This window comes from Bactrocera tryoni, chromosome 1, assembly GCF_016617805.1.
Source record: "Bactrocera tryoni isolate S06 chromosome 1, CSIRO_BtryS06_freeze2, whole genome shotgun sequence".
Lineage (NCBI taxonomy): Eukaryota > Metazoa > Arthropoda > Insecta > Diptera > Tephritidae > Bactrocera > Bactrocera tryoni.
This window is the reverse complement of record NC_052499.1, coordinates 37,071,549-37,092,409: the sequence shown is the minus strand read 5'-3', so window position 1 is coordinate 37,092,409 and position 20,861 is coordinate 37,071,549. Positions and strand designations below refer to the sequence as shown.

The following is a 20,861-nucleotide window of genomic DNA, read 5'->3' as shown; positions in this document are numbered from 1 at the left end:
TGGTGAAAGCTCATCTACACTATTGCGAAAACAAAAGATTTAAGCAACGAACCTCAAGCTAAAAATCAAATTAAGTCATTTATAAAAAATTGTTGAGATAACAGCAAGTTCTTAACTAAATCATGAACATAGAATTTAGACTTTTAGCTCTTCTCATACGAATACGTCATTCTTGAACACTTTTAGATGGCTAATTGGTTTTAGAAGCCGTATACATACTCGGAACCCTCTTTCATATTATCTATATTAGATCGAAATTATTTTAGATCTTCTTAAAAACCTATATTTTGAAATTTGTGTTGATCGTCTATATAAAATAGATGCAAATGTCAGTGAATACTGACCGCTATAGAATTTCTTGTTGTATCTAGCCGATTTCTGATTTGTGAGAACCTTGCTTATCAAATTTGTCTAAACGAATTTTCACATTTAAATAATTCTCAAAGCAAAGAACTGCAAATTAAGAGGCATATATTTGTGCTCTAATTAAAGCCCACGGCCCAAAACTTGCTTCACACATAGGACTCAAATCCGATAAATCCTCTCGAAATTCTTTTGAAATTCTTTAAACTTCTCCTTCCCTAATAATAATCCCAAATATACTCGAGGATGTGTGTATCCGAATAAGAAATAGTACTAACGTAATTAAATATGCATCTTCATTGACTAGTGCAGCCGGATAATTGAGAAAAAGTGACTTCATCAATGGAAAAATCGCAAGAAGTAGAAAGTTGTTAAGCGTTGAATTGTAACCAGCAATAAATATTGCAAAAGAAGAAGTTCTAAGAAACAAAACACGTGAAAACATTAAACAAACAATAACAACAAATGCAACAAAGCCACAACCAACTACAGAAGTGGACGCATCCACAACAACAACTGCAGAGAAAACTGCGAGACTATCACCACCAAGAAGTTTTGTTAGCAAACGCGATGGTGAGAACCACCGATTTGAAAATAGAAACTACAGAAACAAAAAACAACGACACATACCACAGATCAATCATATTGCCAAATTGGATGGAAAACCCACAAGTCGACATCAGCATGACCAACAGCAAACATAGTCACACAGCAGCTGCGGCCGTGATCAACCACAGACACTGCGTGCAAAATCAGCACAGTAGGGCAACGCCAGCAAATAAATCATTTTTTCAAAGCCCATCTTCTGCAGCATCAGTCACACCGAGAAACTCATTGCGTATGCGAGCGATGTTTATGCTGCAAGGCTGCCACTTGTCCGACAAACTCCATCCATTTGCGCTGCTACTTGTCATCCTGCTATCCGTTGCAAGTGTGACGACAACTGAAGGCATGGACATGTACGAAAGTACGACACCAATGCACTCGACTACGAGAGACAATCAAACCGTACTCCCCAGCAACGAGCTTAGTAGCCCGTCATTAGCAATTAACACAAGCAATTGGCAAGAGCTCGATGCAACAACCAGCCACGGCTATAGTTGGCGCAATCAAAGCCAAATCAATGGTGACAGTGATGGTAGTGGAAATGCTGGCCGCAAAAATAGCAGCGACTCGATTTTTATGCGTTTCGCGAAACGTTTCTCCACTGGCAATGAATTGTGGGATGACATTATACGCGATTGCTACCAGCAACCCACCGTCAGTTGTTTCCAGAAGAACGTTTTTACGTACTTAAACGGTGCGCTCGACGCACACGATGTAAATGTAACGCAGCGCTTGAAATTCTACCGCAATCAAGTGGACTACGCGGATATGCAACATGAGCCAACGGAAGCGGCCGCCGCGAAGGCTGGCATGGATGGATCTTCAGAAGAACAGAACTCAATTAAGATGCTGCTATCCGAGGAAGAACAGTTACTCTCCAACGAGATACCCCATGAAGAAGGCCGAGCCACAAAAGGTAGGAAAAAACTAAAAATAATAGATTTTAATACATATGTATATGTGTTTTTATTTATATTTGCCTATTGCTAATATCTTGTACATATAGTATATACGTGTGTGCGTTTTCCTTAATTGTTATTTTAGAAGCAATACTTACAAGCAAATAAAAGAAATTTTCAATATTCAAATAGACGAATACTTGGATATTTTCGAATACTCAATTTCATTTCGGAAGTGCCATGGTCCGTTCGAAGTAATTTTTCAGTTATACCGGTATGAAATGATTTTTTTTTTTTTTTGTGAAAATTAAATACAAATTTTGAATGGAAAAGTAAAATAAAAATTATTCAAAGCATTGACCATTGCCTTTTATACATTCTGACCACCTTCCTGGCAATTTGTGGACAACGTGCCAGTAGGGTAGTAACTAAACATTTACCCTAGATGTTTTCTCGCATTCCTCACTATAGAGAAAAAGAAAGTCAAATAAACGAAACAATCTGGAAAGATATTACAAACACACAGAGTCGGTCAACAATTATTCATACTATATGGTATATATTAATAGTCTCAATTCACCGTTACCGAATTTCACATAAAATAAAAACCACGGAACCACCACGGAATAATCCTTTTATAATATATGTATGTAATCAGTAAAAAAGTGGGATTTGTGAAATATTTTGATCTTGGCATTACATATCGTAAAGGGGCAGAAACCTTTTCGGTCTCCTTGTTATACAATTTTCCATTAAAATTTTTAACCCCAACATCGAGATTAAAAACAAGAATTTAATATTTAATCCAAAACTATTTGAATTAACAAATTCGCAACTCTGATACTCCCCTGGGTAACAGGACTTACGTTTGTCTGTGCAAGCGATAACTTGAGTAAAAAATAAAATGTTGTGATGAAACTTTGTAACGTGCTCCATGGTATAACAGGAAGGTAATATTTGTATTGACGTAATCGGACTATTGTCCCGCCCATATAATGACAATAAGCAAATATCTGTAAAGTGCAATATTAAGCTCTAAAATAAGACAACTCGTGGGTTTGACCGCCTTTTACCTCACAAACCACTAAAAGTGCAGAGTATAATAGTTGTGTTTCATAACGGTTGCTTGTAACACCAAAACTAATCGAGATAGATATGAACTTAGACTAGACTGACTGGATGAGTCCCGTTAACTGTCTGTTCGTCCATCCGTCCGTCAGTTTGTCGGTGTTAGTGGTATCTTGGGTAAAAATTGAGATATTTTGGGAGCATGAAAAATTCAGTATTGTAAAGGTGCGTAAAATGACCACTAGCCCGCTCATAAAATGCCATTAATCGAGAACCTATTAAATATCTTAATAAAGTCGAAAAGAATGCCGAAGATACAAAATTGTTATTTAGTACAGTGAATCTCAGTAGAGAGAGGTATTTGTATTTTTTTTGTGAAAAAAACTCCCGGAAATTGTGATTATATTCCCCGGGCAATTGATGTTTCAAAATAATGTATTTTGCTAAGTTGGTAGGACTGTCGTAAACAACTATGCCGCGATCTATCAACCAGCTTGCTTGCTGCAGCTCTTAGTAGTACGTTGCGATTTTTACAGTGGAAAAAAATATTCATTCATTTTTATCAAAAACACAAGCCTAAGGGTGGTCCAAACCCTTCAAAGGCTGTCTGTTTTGGACGACTTTCGACTTCTTCAACTGATGAAAATATAAAAAAAGTGAATGTTATGGTACTTGAAAATCGTCAGGCAAATGCTAAAGAGATGGAAAGAGAACTCAACGTCTCTCGCGAGTCCGTTCGAATGATTTTGGTGGACATTTTGAGTATGAAATGCGTTTTTGCTCGACTCGTCTCGATAAAGCTGAATTTTTTGCGAAATCCGATTCCACATTGATGGAGAACATTCTAACCGATGAGACATGTGTTTATGAGTTTCATATGCAAAAATGAAAAATTTTTCGAGAACTGGAAACATCGTTGGCATAAGTGTATTATATATGGTGGGGATTACTTTGGAGGCGACAAAATAAAAATTGATTAATAATTAAATATTTTACGTTTTATTTATAATTTCCGGGTACTTTTTTGACACAATATATTTCAATAAAACTTGTGGAAGAAAAATCCTTTCGGTACCTCTTCAGACTATGTGAAAATGGTTAAAAACGGATTTCCCACATAATAGTTACTAACTACAGTCAAACCTGGATAAGCGAGAGTTTAAGGGAGCACAATCTCATTCTCGCTTATAGAGGTTGCTCACTAACGCGAGTGCGATAACACAATGCGATATGCACAATATTGACAATAAAACAATACAAAAACAATGGAAGGAAGTTCCACGAAAGTTAAGAATGAGTCATAAAGTATCAGACGTTAAATTTGTAATTTGTTTTGTCCTTTGTTACTGTATATGTGTATCTTTTATGTATGTACGTATTTTTATTGTAGCTATGGTTCCTCCTAAATAATATACATAAATAAATAAAGCTCGACTGTCACTTATAGAGGCATAGATAAGTAACAGTCCCACTTATGGAGGTCCATGAGGGAAAAACTATTCTCTCTTATAGAGATTTCTCACTTATCCAGTTCTCACTTACCCAGGATTGACTGTATATGATAACTCACTAAACAAACAAATAAGAAACATTAAATTTCACCTCCTATACTGTCCGGAAAGGCTTCCCAGGAGCAGATCTCAAAATTGGACAATGTCGCCCAAAATTGCAGGTGAAATCATATATTTTAGACACAACCGCGCCTACCTTCAACATATGCAAAATTTTAATTCAAATAGATAAAATTAAATTTCCTTAGGATCTTCTTTCTTAGCCGGGAATAACCTTCAGGTTTTAGCACAACTTTGTTTAACATTCATTGCTAGACGAATTCGTGAAAGCATTGCAATGAAATGTGCTATTTTATTATATTATACTGAAGGCCATACTAAGTGGATCTAGGTTTATTACTATATTTTAGTTCTTATATTAAATCATTCTGGAATAAGATATACTATCTGTGATATAAGTAAATTCAAACGTAGAGGCTATATTTAATGTATTGAGATGATGTGGAAAACGTCAGAATTCATTATATTAGAGATATAAGGTTTGAAACAAGGGTTGGACCAATTTCAGTCATATTCAGCGCTAGATCATATAATTTTTAAGAAAACTTGTCCACTTAATTTCATTGTAATATCATAAACACATTTGACCAACCTAAACGGTGTAAAGTCAGCTTGAAAGTTGGAAATTATTATATGTGACATATCTTTGTCGTTGCTCGATAAAATAGTTTCAAATAATTTTATAAATATATAACTCAGATCCTGACCGAAATATTCTACATTTGGGTAATATGTAGATCAATCAGTTAATTATACTAAGATAACATAAAAATTGACCGATATATACGATATAAAGCTAACCAGAAGTTAAAAAATCTTTTGTTATGTATATGGGGGATAGGTACGGTGTTAACTCGATTGTATCTATTTTTGGTATTACTACATATTATTAACATAACAAAATGCTCTCTGAGTATATATGGAATAAATCAACCGAATATTTGAAAATCTATAAAGATTAAGATTGAGTTAAATGAGGACTAGACCAAGTTTTCACCCAATTGTATTTATTTTAACCTCGAATATAAATATATACTGTTATCATAAGAACATACATACCGATTTGTCATCACTGAAATCACTCACAAGTTAGACAATTTTGGCAGTATGAAGTCAACCGGAAGATCAAAAATATTTATATTAGTAGATGGATGCTAGGGAAAATATTGTCCCGATTTTACTAATTTTTTCTATTATCAGATTAATATTTTCTTCGTATTTCCGTAATATATCTCATAGATCAACCGATACTTTCGATAATTAGTCAGCCAAGAGCGCTGGGGTGCACATAGACGGTATATTCATATAATTTGGACAATTTTTAACCCTAAGGTATTCCATCCTTAAAAGGACTAGTTGTGCAAAGTTTTCTTTTCAAAAACATCATTGGCTCTCTATTATATGCGGTAAAATGGAAAATCAGATGTAATGTAAAATTATTTTATGTGAGAAATAAGCGTGTTAGAAGTTCAGTTTCAACCATTTTCACATTGTCAATACAGACATCAGATTAATGTGAGCGTCATATTAAGTATTGAGAAAAGGCTTGCCTTTGAGTTTCTTCCTTATTACATAAAGACGCAAGTAAATTATTTGCATAAATATACGCATTTTCACAAACACATTTTATATAACAGCAAATGCGTTTAGTAAGCACACATTACCAGTGACATTAATCATTATATAATGCAAATTAAATTGTTTAACATTTTTATAGCCAAGTAGAGAGTACTGTTGCCGTGTGCATGTTATTGTCGCACAATTATCTTTTATTTACATAAAAAATAGGCTACTTTACTTCAAGTAGCAGACAATTAAACTGTAGAAACTTAATTGCGAAAATTATCTTTGACAATTAACTTCACTGTTACATCAATGACAACTATTATGTAATATTAAGATCAGATGAGGCATGCTACCATGTTCGAGCCCCCTCGCTCAGCTGCCTTAAAGCACTTAAATTAACTCAGTTTGCTGGCAAACACATTACTGCGTGTGCGACTATTTGATGAAAGTTTCGAAGTGCAAAAAAAAGATAAACATAAACAAATACACAACGAAAAAAAAATGCGAAAAGAATGACTCAACAGCCACTGGACTTCACGTGAACCACATCGAATGTAATGAATGCAATTTTTTCTCACAGATTACATTTAGAAGCGCAACGAAGTCCGAGATTGGCTAAGCATGCGCATGTGGAGCGAAAGAGTTAACTTTTACGCCAATAACAACAACCACAAACACTCGCTTGGAATTTTCACATAAATTCGGTTTCGTGCTGACCAAACGCGTTTAACATCCAGACATGCACACACACATGCACTTATTAACAGCTATCGGCTGACAAATTCATACATACTCGTACATTCATAACCACATATAAACATGCTTAAATATGTACCTACGTGCATACGCTGATTAGTGAAAGTTTTTCCAGCAAAAGTGAATTTTTGTTAAGAAGCCAGCAACAACAACAAGTAAGAGTTAACATCAATGATCAAAGCAGACGATGAAGAAGCTGATAAAAGAAATGTGTTAAATAAAATCTTTAACACGAACAAAGAGTATTGCGTTAACACACATAAGAAAGAAGTAAAGAAGATCAGCAGCGATCAGCACGTAAACTGTGCGCTGACCACTTCCAGTCTACCAGTCACTCACACATACCTGCATAAAAACCCAGTAGAAAAAAACGGAATTATCGTGAAAAATTCAAGAAACCGAAACGACTACCTTTGGTCGGTCGTTTGGTAATTTGTTCGTGCTGACAGTCTACCATTTTTCCAATAATAGTGAAATATTTTACCCCTGAGTATACAAGTATATAAATACATATATACTAATATAGAAAGGTAAAAATTTACTTAATGAAATGTAATTCTGACAGCTTTTCAAAGTAAACTTACAGAAAAGTTCATTCACACTTGTGAATTTTCCTGCAGGGTATATTCATGCATATTTACATATGTGAATGAAAATGAAATCATTTGTGTAAGAAATCGACCAAAGCAAGTATTGTAAAAGAATTAGCATAAATTATCATTAGAAATGAAGTACAATAATCACAAGTATGAGATGAAAATGAAAGTGAATTTGTAGCCAGTTTCAGGCATCAGTGTGTGTTAAATTATTTGAGTAGATTAGGTAATATGTGAAGCAGACCTAATACATGTCTTCCATAGCAGGTGGTAACGGTTCTTAACAAATGCTTTTTATTAATGCACTGCTACAAAGGAAGTAGAGGAAATCTACAAAATATTACATTAAGGGGGTACTCTCATGTGAACGCATACATTTTACCACTTTTTAGGAAAATTTTTTTTATGCGACAACAAAATTCAATCATTTTAATTTTTTAATATATTTTTATTTGTATTTTGAAATGTAGAAAAAAAAATTCGTTTTTTACATTTTTAATATTTTTTTATTAAATCAAAGTAGTCCCCAACAAAAACAAAGGAGTTCACTGGTCATGGTGATGGCGGCTGTTCATGTTGTCTGAAATAAAAAAATCTAATGGATTACTATTCAGTAGTTATGCGGCTATCGTCAAAAAAGTCACAAAAATCTTGTTTTTTCGTTAAAAATCGTTAAAAAAAATATGAAAATGTTTTCGGAAATAAACAATTCTGGTAGGGACGATAACTATAAATGATGAGAAGAACATATGTAAATTTTAAGGCAATCGGTTGAATACTTTTTTTTTAGAACCATGACAGTTTCAGAAAATGATGATTCGAGAAAAATGCGTTTAAAGTTTCAAGAGCTGCAGACTTGTCTTGGCGCCTGGCAGACAGTCGCTTACGACACGTAGGCGACTATGAGCTGTAACTTATCAAATACTATGAGTTTCGGTCTGATTTTTTCACAGCATGTTTTCAATAGGTTTTACTGTCAAAGTATAAAAAAAAAATCGATTTTTCGAAGTGATTATATGAGAATACCCCCTTAAACTTTTTTCTAATTTAATTACAAATTACAACTTAGTTATATTTATACTCCAAGCTGAGCCAAAAAATAAAGAATAATAAAATATTTCTATTAGAACTATCTTTATATTCGCATTTCTTTATAAGAAAAAGAATAAATATATTTTTTTAAGACACAAATTAAGAATATGACCAAGTGAGCATATTTGCCAATATTATAGACAACTACATACAAGTAAATTCCTTTCAAAAGGAAATTAATTCGTATAAGTATACACAATTTATGTATTATGAATTTGTCAAATGCACTTTTGGCAACTATATTCGTATTTAAACTTAAGTAAATATATAAATTTGTCAGTCCAAAAAAGTCATAAATTTTCTGAAATTAAAAAACCATATATTGAATGGATGGGGTCAATTTATGATTTTCAAAAATCGTAGATGTTTGTTTGCCTTAAAGTATAGATACTTTATTTCCTATAGATACAAGATGCTTTCCAAAGTAAACAGGACTTTTTGAATCTAGCGCCCCCTGGTGGCGCCCTCTATATGTCGACTGGTTCTGCTATCTTTATTTATTGTCCAGTGAGAATTTCATGACATTTCATTGATTGGAAGTGAAGTTATTGCGTTTTAAGTGTCATTATGTTTGTGTTATCGGTGCGAAATTGAGCTTCGAACAAAGAGCCAACATTAAATTGGTAATTAAAATTGGTAAAACTTTTACCGAAATGTTTCAAAATCCGTGATCACCGGAAATTATATCGAAACTATGCGTGAATTCATCAAAAATCTGCCGAAATCATCATTAAAATTCATGGAAATGGAATTGAACATCTCCAAAACATCGATTTATTGCATTTTGACCGAACATTTGGGCTTACGAAAGTTGTGTGCACGGTTTGTTCCGCACAAATTGACTGACGACCAAAAATTGCTCAGAATCCAACATTCGAAGGACGATTATTTGACCAAAAATCGCATTTTAACCATTAACCACTCCCCGTATTCGCCTGATATGGCACCGTGCGACTTCTTCCTTTTCGGAAAAATGCATTTGCCCTTGAAAGAAAAGTGTTATGCAGACGTAGAGGCCAGAGGCCAAAAGACTTTCACCGGAATACTGGCGGCCATGCCGGCCAACAAGCTAAGACACTCGTTCGACATGCTTTTGGACCGTGCAAAAAGCTGTATTGAAGCAGAAGGAGACTATTTTGAATAAAATAAATTGATTTTGCCGAAAAAAACCATTTGTTCTGTTTTTTTTTAAATCCTGTTTACGTTGGAACGCACCTTGTATTATTCAATTGATAGTATTGTGTAGAAAGAGATTTCGAGTCGTACAAACTATACTAGATGCTCAAACGAACGGGCAGCTCTTGTGATGCAATCCGGCGCTGACATATCTTCTGACGCATGTGAAATAGTGTTATGATTCTTTCTTACAGTTTTCTTAAAAATAACAAATTGATTTTAAGTTATACGTTTTAAAAATACAAAAACAAAAAAGAAATTCTATTTTTATTTATCATTTAAACCATTCACAACAGTAAAACTGACCTAAAATATGCAAAACAAACTCGATCAATTTCTTTTACATTAAAAATGCGTTTTTATTTTGTTTCAACAATCACAAGTTAAAGCCTTTCTTGTAAAATTTAAATTTTTAAGTCGTTCTTTCAGCTCTAACGGGTGAAGATATGGGTAATGAATTGCAAAAATAAACAATTTATGTGTGAATATTTGTCATTGTATTTTTGTTTTGCTGACCTAACTGAACTGAGCCTCTTCGACTGATAGGTTAATTGATTCCCCACAGTCCTAAAGAGCACATGTATATCCACTGACTAACATTCTTTTCCCCGAAAATTTGTAAATTTTCTCTAATACATTCTCAACGAGCCAAACTTTTATGAAATTAAATGATTTACTTTTACTTTAATCTCAGTTATTTTAGTCAAAGTCTGCGTGAATGTGCACAGACGCCTTTCAGGCAACTGAAGGCAAGCTTTTACTTTTCGCCTTCCATGAGGCTTACAATCGCCAATTTGTGCTGACACACACATATATTAATACATATATACAAGCGCGCTCTACCCTGCCTTTATTTACTGCCGTAAATTACATGTTCTAGTGCAAATGCCGAACAACAACAACACGAACATTAATTTGGAACTTTAGCTCCAAAGCAAATTGACTCGATTGTGGTTGTAGCGCCCGGAAACAAAATCGAATTTCAAAGTTCAGTGCGAGTCCAAGCCGAATTTGACAACGGATTACAGTGTAACTCCTCATAAACGGACACCCACCGTCGCACTATGGGAGCTGTGCACATGGGGATAATGGCAAAAACTTCTGTTGTGTATCCTTAGAGTCGCAATAAGGACAAAAGCTGTAATTTATTAAATGCTTCACATTTTACAAAATTGTTTAGAAAAGATTATTGGGATTAGGAAACATATACATATATATGTACATAAGTATATGTATTTACATACGTATATATAAAAATATGAATGTATATTATTTTCATCTACGTATATTCGTATACTAGCAAGTTGAATACGAAACGATTTACAAAAATGAAAAATATTTCAACTCTTTTCAGTAGAGATGACCAAACATTTTAGACCTGGCAACAATATTAATAAAAATTACAACAACATATTTCCCAGACTCAGAACTACAATATACCTGGTGACCGCTCTTCTGACTAGAGACGCCTGCACAAGTCAATTTGCTTGCTATGATCCACAAATTAATAGCAATTACAAATTTTAAACAATTTCCTTTAAATATTTTATGATCTTGTCAGGTTATCAGAGATAATTTGAAAGAAATAGTGTCTGTGTCCGGTCATTGGAACGTACTCGTGATTTGTATGAAAATATTAATGAAAACGGTGTGCTTATACAATTTTTCCGGTTATGGCAGCTGTCCGGTTGTAAGGACTGCCCACAATATGGAATTTCACTGTAATTGCCAATCTACCGTAGTGTTTAGTTGGCCAACTTATTTACTGCTGCCCGAAATAAATACAAATACCAAATACTCAAAATGTAGGAAGCATTAAAGGGAAAGGTTTTCTGCCATGTTAATGCTTTCAGCTAAGAGAGAAAATGAAAACTATAATGGAAGTGTACGTAAAAAAAGGAGAAGAGTAATGCAAAATATTCACTACAGTGCGAATGAAGGAAGTCTTCAGAGATAAATGAGTACAAACAAAACTAAATACAAGCAATTTCGTAGCTCATCTCGCCTAGATATTTAAATGGTCTTTAAGAAAATAATTAATTTCATGTTGCCATAACTACTTGAGTTAAGGTAAAAATGTATTAAAATTTTAAATGCCTCTTCACCTCTGCCACTAGTTCGTAGACGAGCGTACTAGGACCACTGCCACGCCCACAAACATCAACTAGGCCGAAAATTAAGACTCTTATTTGGTACAAGGATTCGCAACAACAAGGGGCGCCTCTAGTTGGAACCTTTATACAAATTGGGCATGGTCTCGCCCCTAAATAGATTTAATTGATGTATTATTTCTTTCAAACAATTCAAGCTATATCACCCGAATTTGCACAAGCTGTTCCCAAAATAGTCTGAAAATAGTGTTATAAATCAAGAAGTAAATCCGACATACACACGAACTTTTAAATTGGAGAATGGGCGTGGCATCGCTCAAATTTAGGCGAAATCACAAATCTTCGAACCTACTTGAACAATTTTAGGCAAGTTTTCCTGATAATAAGTAGTATGTCTGAATGGCAAAAATGGGCTGAATCGGCTCAATGCTTATTTAATGTAATAATAAAAACTACTTAAAAAGGAATGTACCTCTAAAACTCATATCCCTAAAGTAATGATTTGCCATCCTCTGCATCCTCTTCCGACAAGTTGACATCACATACACATACCATAGGTGAAGATGCTCTCAATATAATTTTAGATCTAAAATACTTGTATAACAGTAAATCTGAGTCTATGTATATGGCCTTCAATATAAGTCAATGAGATACTAAAACTGATTATTCTTTATTTACGATTTCTTCGAATAATGAATATTTAGTTCTTTCGCAACATTTTTTTTATTATAAAGTTTTGTCAGGACCTAATGGAATTTCCCCGACTTTGGTCCTTTCAAGTTGCAAGGGTATAAAATTTTCAGTTACATTCGAACTTACTTGTTTTTTTGTAGAGGGGCGGACCAAAGAGAAAGTAAATGAGTAAGCCTGACTGGAAAAGCATGGAACAAGTTTATCATGCGGTAGTCTTTATTGTAGAGCAAATCAATATATGTGAACTGGTCTACGAAAAGGGAGCTAACGTGCGAAAACTTGTTTTCTGGGAAACAGCTGTTTAAAGTTTCGTCAGTTTCTCGTTATCTCATTAATTGTTCTCCTTTTTTTGACACCTAAGCCCCCTTTCCGTAGACCAGGTCACATATAATGTGGGAATATCGAAAAGATCGCTAAGTGTTTTCTTGTATTTCGAATTGGATAATACTTTTTTTAACAAACAAGCTACAAGAATATCTTACATAGAACCAATGGGTTATATGAAACCCATTTGGTGAAGATTATATCAGAAATTATTGCTATTAATTGCTATTAATAAATTTATAAATGAAATTAAGCTTTGCATTTATAAAATATGTAATTACTCACATAAGTTTCTTTGGTGCAAGCAGAATCATTTTAAAAATATTTTATTGTGAATTTTCACATCAATACTGTTTTCACAATAAATTGTAATGAGTTCTCTGTCTTTTTAGCCCACACAGAGAGTGAGACAATTGAAACGCCCATTGAAGAAGTTACCAACGCCCTCTATGGCAAAAGCGTAAAATTCGCTATGACACACGACATGGAAATAAAATTGCCGGAGATGATGTTCGATGGCGCCACATTTCGCATTTCTCCACGTTCATTCGAAGGGAATGGAATTATCGCAAAGCTGGAGTTGATACCGAAACAGGAAGTGGAAGCCCGTTTGGCTGGCAAAATAATCATGAAGAAGATACGTAAGTTCTTTTGACGGATAAATGTAATAACAATATTATAACGAAATGAAATAGGGAGGTGTACGAGCTCATTAAAACTCATTTACAAACTTAAAGTTAAAAATTTTAATATATACATTTTTATTGATTTAAACTATTGTGAAGGTTTAATATCTATAAGGTCGGTGAGAATTCAATATTTTCAATTTTAGGTTAGACTATTAATATTTTTGAGACCTTTTAGAAGAATCTAAACATGATACCACTTAATGGTGCCCGTTCGCTTTTTCTATTAACTGTTGCCAATTACATGGAAAAGATTCAGATATCGAGATATTTATCGCCGAGGTTTTACAAAATTTATAGCCTGAACAGGCTACATATATTAAGTTTGTCATGATGCTTCTAGCACCCAAAGGAAAATGCCAGAAATCCTATAAAGTACTATGTACCATATGTAATATATAAATGATCTGGGTGATGAGGTGAGTCCATTTAGCTATGCCCATCTGCCTATCCGTCCGTCGTTCTAAAATTTTGCATCCGTCGTTTTCATACTAAGAAGCTTTCATACAAACTGAACGATCGGAATAATGTGTTTGTGTGAAAAACTTTTTCATTTGACGAAATATTTTCGCAAAATTGGCGTGTGTTATTGTCTAAGACAATGAACTAATCTCCGAAGAAATATACTTATACTACATAGCATAAGGCTTTCATACACAGAAATTGCTAGGTTATGGTTTCCAAAGGCTAAAATATTTTATCTTGTCTTTTTTTGCCTTAGGTAAATTTGCAATTGAATACAACTTAAATTAACAGTTGCTTGTCAAAATTGTGTTAGTGCATTTCTGTTAGTTCAATTACTCACCTTTATATTTGCTTGAATTTGCAATATCAAATTTCCTTTATTTTCTATAAATACCCTAAAGTACTTCACATCAATGACTTTTCTCATTGTTATAGAATTTCAAGTCCTAATATTGCCTTTCAAACGCACTTGAAATTTCAATGAAATCTGACTAATTATTCTTCAACAAATCATCTTATTTCCAGAGAAATTCTTACGCAGCAAATTATTACTATCATTTCTGGCGCTTGTGCTCATTATAAAAATCATCAAAATCAAATTGTTCTGGCTGTTGCCGTTGGTGATAGGTGTCGGCGCTGCCAAGAAGTTGCTGCTCAAATTCTTGCTATTCCTCTTCCCCGCGCTGTCACATCTCTTCAAGCTGTGCTCCTATTATCAACAGACATATCACTCCACCAAATATCATCACCACCATCATCTTATCGACCACCATCACACGGTAAGTAACTGTTTGCCATAAAGCCAAAGAAAGTGGGTATGGGAAGACGTGATAAGTGAGAGAAGGCGCCGAATTGAATTAAAATGAAAAAATAAAATAAAATGGTAACTGAAAAGCAGTGGGCGTAAAATTGTTTGTGGGCATGCGAGAGAGCATTCCTGCAAGGAAAACTTTAGCATCCATTACGACATTCACTTAATTTTGTTTGGATAATAATAAAACAGGGTGTTCCAAAATTAACACAAGATTAGAACTAAATAGAAAACACAGTCTTTAGTCTTTGTAATTTTTTTATTTAATCATAAAGTATATAGGATTGGGTTATTTATGCAATAAAACATCAAATAGCCTCAACAGCTTTTCATAAACAAACGCACTCGTTTATCGAAATTTTCCAGGACTATTCTGCATAAGTGTGGATGAATTTCATTGATGCAACGTTGAATCTTCTCCTTTAAAGCTCGCGTGGTAGGAGGCTTTTTGCAAAAGAGTTGTAATTTTAAATAACCTCTTAACCTACGGGGACAATTCCGATCATAATCGAAGTATTTCACGAGCTGTATGACATGTGGCATCGTCTTGTTGAAACAACAGTCATTTCGCGATATCAAGCACGAGTGGAAGTCACTGATTCACCAGTCTCATTTTCAAAAAGTATGGTCCAATTAGATACATTTCTTTTTCGCAGCCACATGTGGGTTCTCAGAACCCCAAACGAGGCAATTTTCTCAATTAACAATCTCATCAGCATAAAAAGGTGCCTCATCACTTAGGTTGATTTTGTTCGAAAAATCAGCATCTTGTTGATGCTCAATATTCTCTTCACTGTGCACGGTCATTAGGCTTCAGTTGAATTTTGTAAGCAACCTTGTACCAAATTTTGGAACTCCGGCCGCCAAACAAATGTCGCCAAGATCACGAGCTTTCAGGCATCAAATAGTCGGTTATCATGGCGCGATAACGGTCGTCATTAATATTGACGGACTCATCGGCATCATTTTTGAAGAAATATAGACCGATTCCACCGGCCCACAAACTACATCAAACCGTTATTTTTATCTTTACAGAACGTGAGTTTTCGTAATAAAGTTGAATGACTTGTAAGCGTTGTCCAAGCGTAAGTCTTTCCATAATGGAATGCCAAACAATGCTGAATAAAAATAACATTACAGCTTGACATGACTCACGCATGATCTGTCAAAAAAGGCTATTGAAAAAAGTACTTCTACCGTTACTTTTACTTATTGATATTGATATTTTAATTTGTTCTCAGTCATTTGTGGTCAATTCGATTTTCGCAGAGATTGAGTTTGTTATATGCAAGGGAATGAGATAACGACGATATTTTTAAGACATTTATGAATATCTTCTGAAAAATAGAATATGCAAATCTTGATATAAAAATGTTTTCTTGAAACTTTGTATAAGCTCTCAAACTCAATTTACAACAAGTTAAGCTAAAGTCGATTTCCTTTCGGGACATGTTGTGTATCTAAAAAACTGTATCTATCAAATAACAGTGAAATTCAGCGGCAACAAATGCTTTTAATTGAAATACGTGCAAATGTGTTGCACCTATAAGTATGAGGTATGTCAGAAACAGTTCTGTACACATACATATAACGATGCATTTGTACGTAGTAACATGTCAGCGGTAAGCACGTATGCATCACAGAATATTTTAATTGTTTATTTTACTCATAATACCAGACACTAATGAAGGGAATTGCAAATTTCGATTTGACACTTTTGAGTAGAATTTTAATATTCACGTGCTTTAATTAATTAAAATTTATTATAACCATAACATACAAGTATAATTCATTAATTTAGCCTTGCGCCAACAAATTTCAAATTCATCCTGCAAGGAATTTACACCTACATACATATGTACATACATATATACATATATATGTACGTGTGTGTGTCAGCAGTAATATTTGCCAACATAAATGGAAAATTAGAGAATTTCATGATTGAATTTTCATATTAATAAGCTTCTCGTCTTTCTTAAGTAGCACAAATTTTGGTAAGCTCTTGTACATATTATATTAAAATGTCAAATGCACGTACATGCATACATACATACATACATATACACACATGTAGTTCCCTGGTGAACGATTTACAAAATATGTACATATGTAGATATGTCGAAGTTCAAAAATAAGTCACCGAGGCCAAAAAATCCATCGTTTATGAGAAAAGTCATTGAAGCGTTATTTCCCATACCTGACCCCATTTTCTGTGCTAAGCGAAATGAAACTACAGAGTCACCCCAACTACTCACAGAAGATGAAATATTGATAATTGCGCAAAAAAATCAAAAACACCAAGGCAGGTATACCAAATAGAGCACTAAAAGAAGCAATGACTCTAAGACCCAGCTTGATCATCAAAATGTAATACACGTGTATTATAAAAGAAGTGGTCCCCGACCCGTGAAAGGTAAAGCGTTTAGTTCTACCTTCAAAACCAAACAAGCCACTTGAAGAATACGAAAGGGTACGAAAGCATAGTAAAAAATCGCTTGGAGTTAGCGATCCAAAAAGCCGGCGAAAATGCGGAATTATTTCACGGCCGAAGTACTATCTGGGAGTAATATTGGATTCCAAATTAAAATTTAAAGAATACCTAACGTATACTTCGACAAAAAGCAAACAAAATATGTGTATAATGCTCTATCAAGAATGATGGTTAATAGGAGCTGCGTGCGTTCCTACCGGACAGCTTTAATTGCTTTTGCTATTGAATTCCGTAATTTAACTTGATTTAAAAATATGCAAAACAAATAAACGCTGTGCATAGGCTCACTGCTATAAGAGTAGCAACTCCGAACGATATCAAGCGACGCTGCTGAAGTTCTAGCTAGTATGCTGCCCATTGACATCCAAGGAGACGAATTCGCGCGATTGAACCAGCTATCAGAACCATCTGTAAACTTAGAGAACCAAAAACATCACAACGTGGCAGCAACGGTGGCAAACCTCAACCAAAGGACGGTGGACCCACATACTCATCCCGGACATCCATACGTGGATATATAGATAACATGAGGCCTAGACTTCCTCCTCACCCAAATACTAAGTGGACATGGACGCAGTGGCGTAGCTACAACATTGGGCGCCCGGGGCCAAGGATGTTCTGCCGCCCCCCTTTATCTACCTACCAACAAGTTTCATGAGGTGGTTCGAACAAAAGTGAATTTTTATAAAATATCTTCGATATTAAGTACATATATCAAATTTAGGAACTAGAAGCCACGATTTCTGCACATCGATAGAAAGTTGCAGTGAAACCGCTAGGCTGAGCAAAATGCTATCCAAAGAGCATATTAACACTGCCTACATTAGGACGGAGGGAAGTGATTGGACCTCCTCGGCAAAAGAGTCTCTGGAGGTACTAATTAAAACACACTTCCCCGGGAGTCAGCAAACACCTTCAACGAGGGTTCAACCAGAACCACCGATGAACGAAGCTGATTATCAAAGCCAAATAATAGACAAAAGCAAAATCAAGTATGCCATAAATAGCTTTGCACCATTTAAAGCGGCAGGTCCTGACGGGATTATGCCCATAATGTTGCAAAAACTGGTAGAACCAATAGTTCAAGGACTTGAAAATATATACAAAGCTAGCATTCTATTATCCTATATCCCAAGAAGTTGGAAAAGAAGTAAAGTTGTGTTCCTTCCAAAACCTGGCAGAAGAACACACGAAAATGCCAAGGACTTTAGACCTATAAGCCTTACCTCCTTTATGCTGAAGGTACTGGAAAGGCTAATAGATCTACACGTAAGAACAATAATGGCGGAGAAGTTATCGAAGTCCCAACATGCGTACATAAAGGGCCGATCAACCGAAACTGCCCTTCACGAGGTGATAAGTGTAATTGAAAAATCACTACACCACAAACAATACACCATGGCTGCTTTTCTAGACATAGAGGGCGCCTTCAATAACATAGAAGTAAATGCGATTATTAACTCTCTGGCACATGGTGGCATAGATGACACTGTGTGCAGATGGATACTATCGATGCTTGAGAATAGGAAGATTATAGCTTCAAACGGCGCTGCAACACAAACATGCTATGCGAGTAGAGGGACGCCTCAAGGAGGGGTCCTCTCTCCGCTCCTATGGGTTGTAGCGCTGAACGAAATACTCCTCCAACTAAACGGTGGAGGGGTGAAAGCAGTGGCGTATACAGACGATATAGTGTTGTTGATATCAGGCATGTTTCCTTCAACAGTCAGCGAGATTATGGAAAGAGCACTTCGAAGGTTAAACATATGGGCTAAAAACAATGGACTAGGAGTTAACCCGAACAAAACAGAACTGATGCTATTCACAAGCAGAACCAAAATACCTCAGTTTCAACTTCCGGTACTAAACGGTACAACACTCACTCTATCCCCCACAGCTAAATACTTGGGGGTGGAGATTGGCACCAAATTGTCCTGGAAAATAAATATAGAAAAAAGAATAAACAAAGCATACATGGCTTACTATACTTGTAAGAGAATCGTCAACAAGAATTGGGGCCTCAAACCAAGTATAGTCATGTGGATGTATACGGCTGTCATAAGACCTATACTTACATATGGAGCTCTGGTATGGTGGCCAGCGCTAAACAAACAATACAACATTAAAAAATTAAATGGTATACAAAGAGCAGCATGTGCGGGTGTTACTGGGGCAATCAGGTCATGTCCGGTTGATGCGCTCAACGTAATCCTGCATCAACTACCAATAGACATTTTTATTCAAAAAACAGCAGCTATTGCGGCGACAAGAATAAAAGAATTGTGAGGTTGGAACCAGCAGAACTATGGACATAGTGTAATCCTAAACAAGCTCACCATTAATAAATCAGACTGCATTCTCCCAAAGCTGGATTTCAATAGACACTTCCAGGTAAGGATACCATCTAGACGAGAATGGAGAAGAGGCTCAATAGAAGAGGAGGATACCATCTCAGTCTATACCGACGGGTCCAAAATGGACTGTGGAGTAGGCACGGGGGTATTCTCCTCTGATCTTGGCATATCTCTCTCTATACGTCTACCGAACTCGGCTAGCATCTTCCAAGCAAAAGCACTGGGCATAGAAAATGCCTGCGAAGTTCTATTAGAAAACCACGGGAATATACATAAAGCAACTACATATATTCACGGATAGCCAGGCGGCGCTCCTGGCCTTGTCTTCACCCATGACAAACTCCAGCACAGTATACAACTGCAAGAGAGCACTAAGCGCAATAAAAGACAAGCTCCAACTAAACTTGATCTGGGTTCCCGGCCACAGGAACATTTTCGGTAACGAAAAAGCAGACGAGTTGGCAAAGGCAGGAGCTTTCCTCAACGAATCCGAGGCGGAGATAATACCAAGTCCGCTAGGATCAATCAAAGGAGAGATCAGTAGACAATTTCAACAAATTGCAAATAACAGGTGGAAAAACATCACAAAATGTGTCATAACTAAACAATTATGGCCAACATATGACAGGAAAAGAACCAACGACTTACTAAATAGGTCAAGGAAAAGTATTTACAGAGTAACAGCTACCACAACAGGGCACTGGCCATTTGGGGAACATGCGTCCAAAATGGGATTGCCCTACAACGACATCTGCCGTGGCTGCAGAGTAGCAGGGAGCAAGGAAACAATCTTCCACTTTCTCTGCGAATGCCCAGCTCTAGCACAGATCCGACACAAAACACTTGGAATCCATCTAGCACCAAACCTTGAATGGATTTCCACTAAAAGCATATCGGACATAAGTAGTTTCATCGAAACCTCAAAATGGTTTGAAAGAGAAGGTGAAACGTTATAGCAGATACAGGAGGTTCTACGAACAGTGCATCAAAATGGCACATCAAGTGTTAATTGAGCCCGATAGGGCTGCACTCCTACCTACCTACCTAGAAGCCACGCAAATTCTGAAGTTCCAAAATTCTCACAATACGGTTTTTGAGGAAATTGATAGTAAATTTACAAGAACTTAAAGTCATTCTCTCTCATATGAAGTAATTCTTAATCTGGTGGCTCCGTGCGAGAGATATGAGTTGAGACGAGGTTAGGTTTAGGATAAAAGTTCCGCACTCCGG

At 35.6% G+C, this 20,861-nt stretch overlaps 1 protein-coding gene across 1 annotated transcript in view; it reads left to right on the top strand.

The window, feature by feature from the left end:
* The first annotated feature begins 703 nt into the window (after window positions 1–703).
* Window positions 704–20,861, top strand: part of LOC120779642 — a 39,183-nt gene continuing 19,025 nt past the window's right edge. Inside the window, exons 1-3 of the mRNA XM_040111996.1 lie at window positions 704–1,885; window positions 13,214–13,462; window positions 14,498–14,751. Coding sequence (XP_039967930.1) covers window positions 829–1,885; window positions 13,214–13,462; window positions 14,498–14,751 — 1,560 coding nt within the window. The 5' untranslated portion in view covers window positions 704–828. The remainder of the gene's footprint in view (window positions 1,886–13,213; window positions 13,463–14,497; window positions 14,752–20,861) is intronic.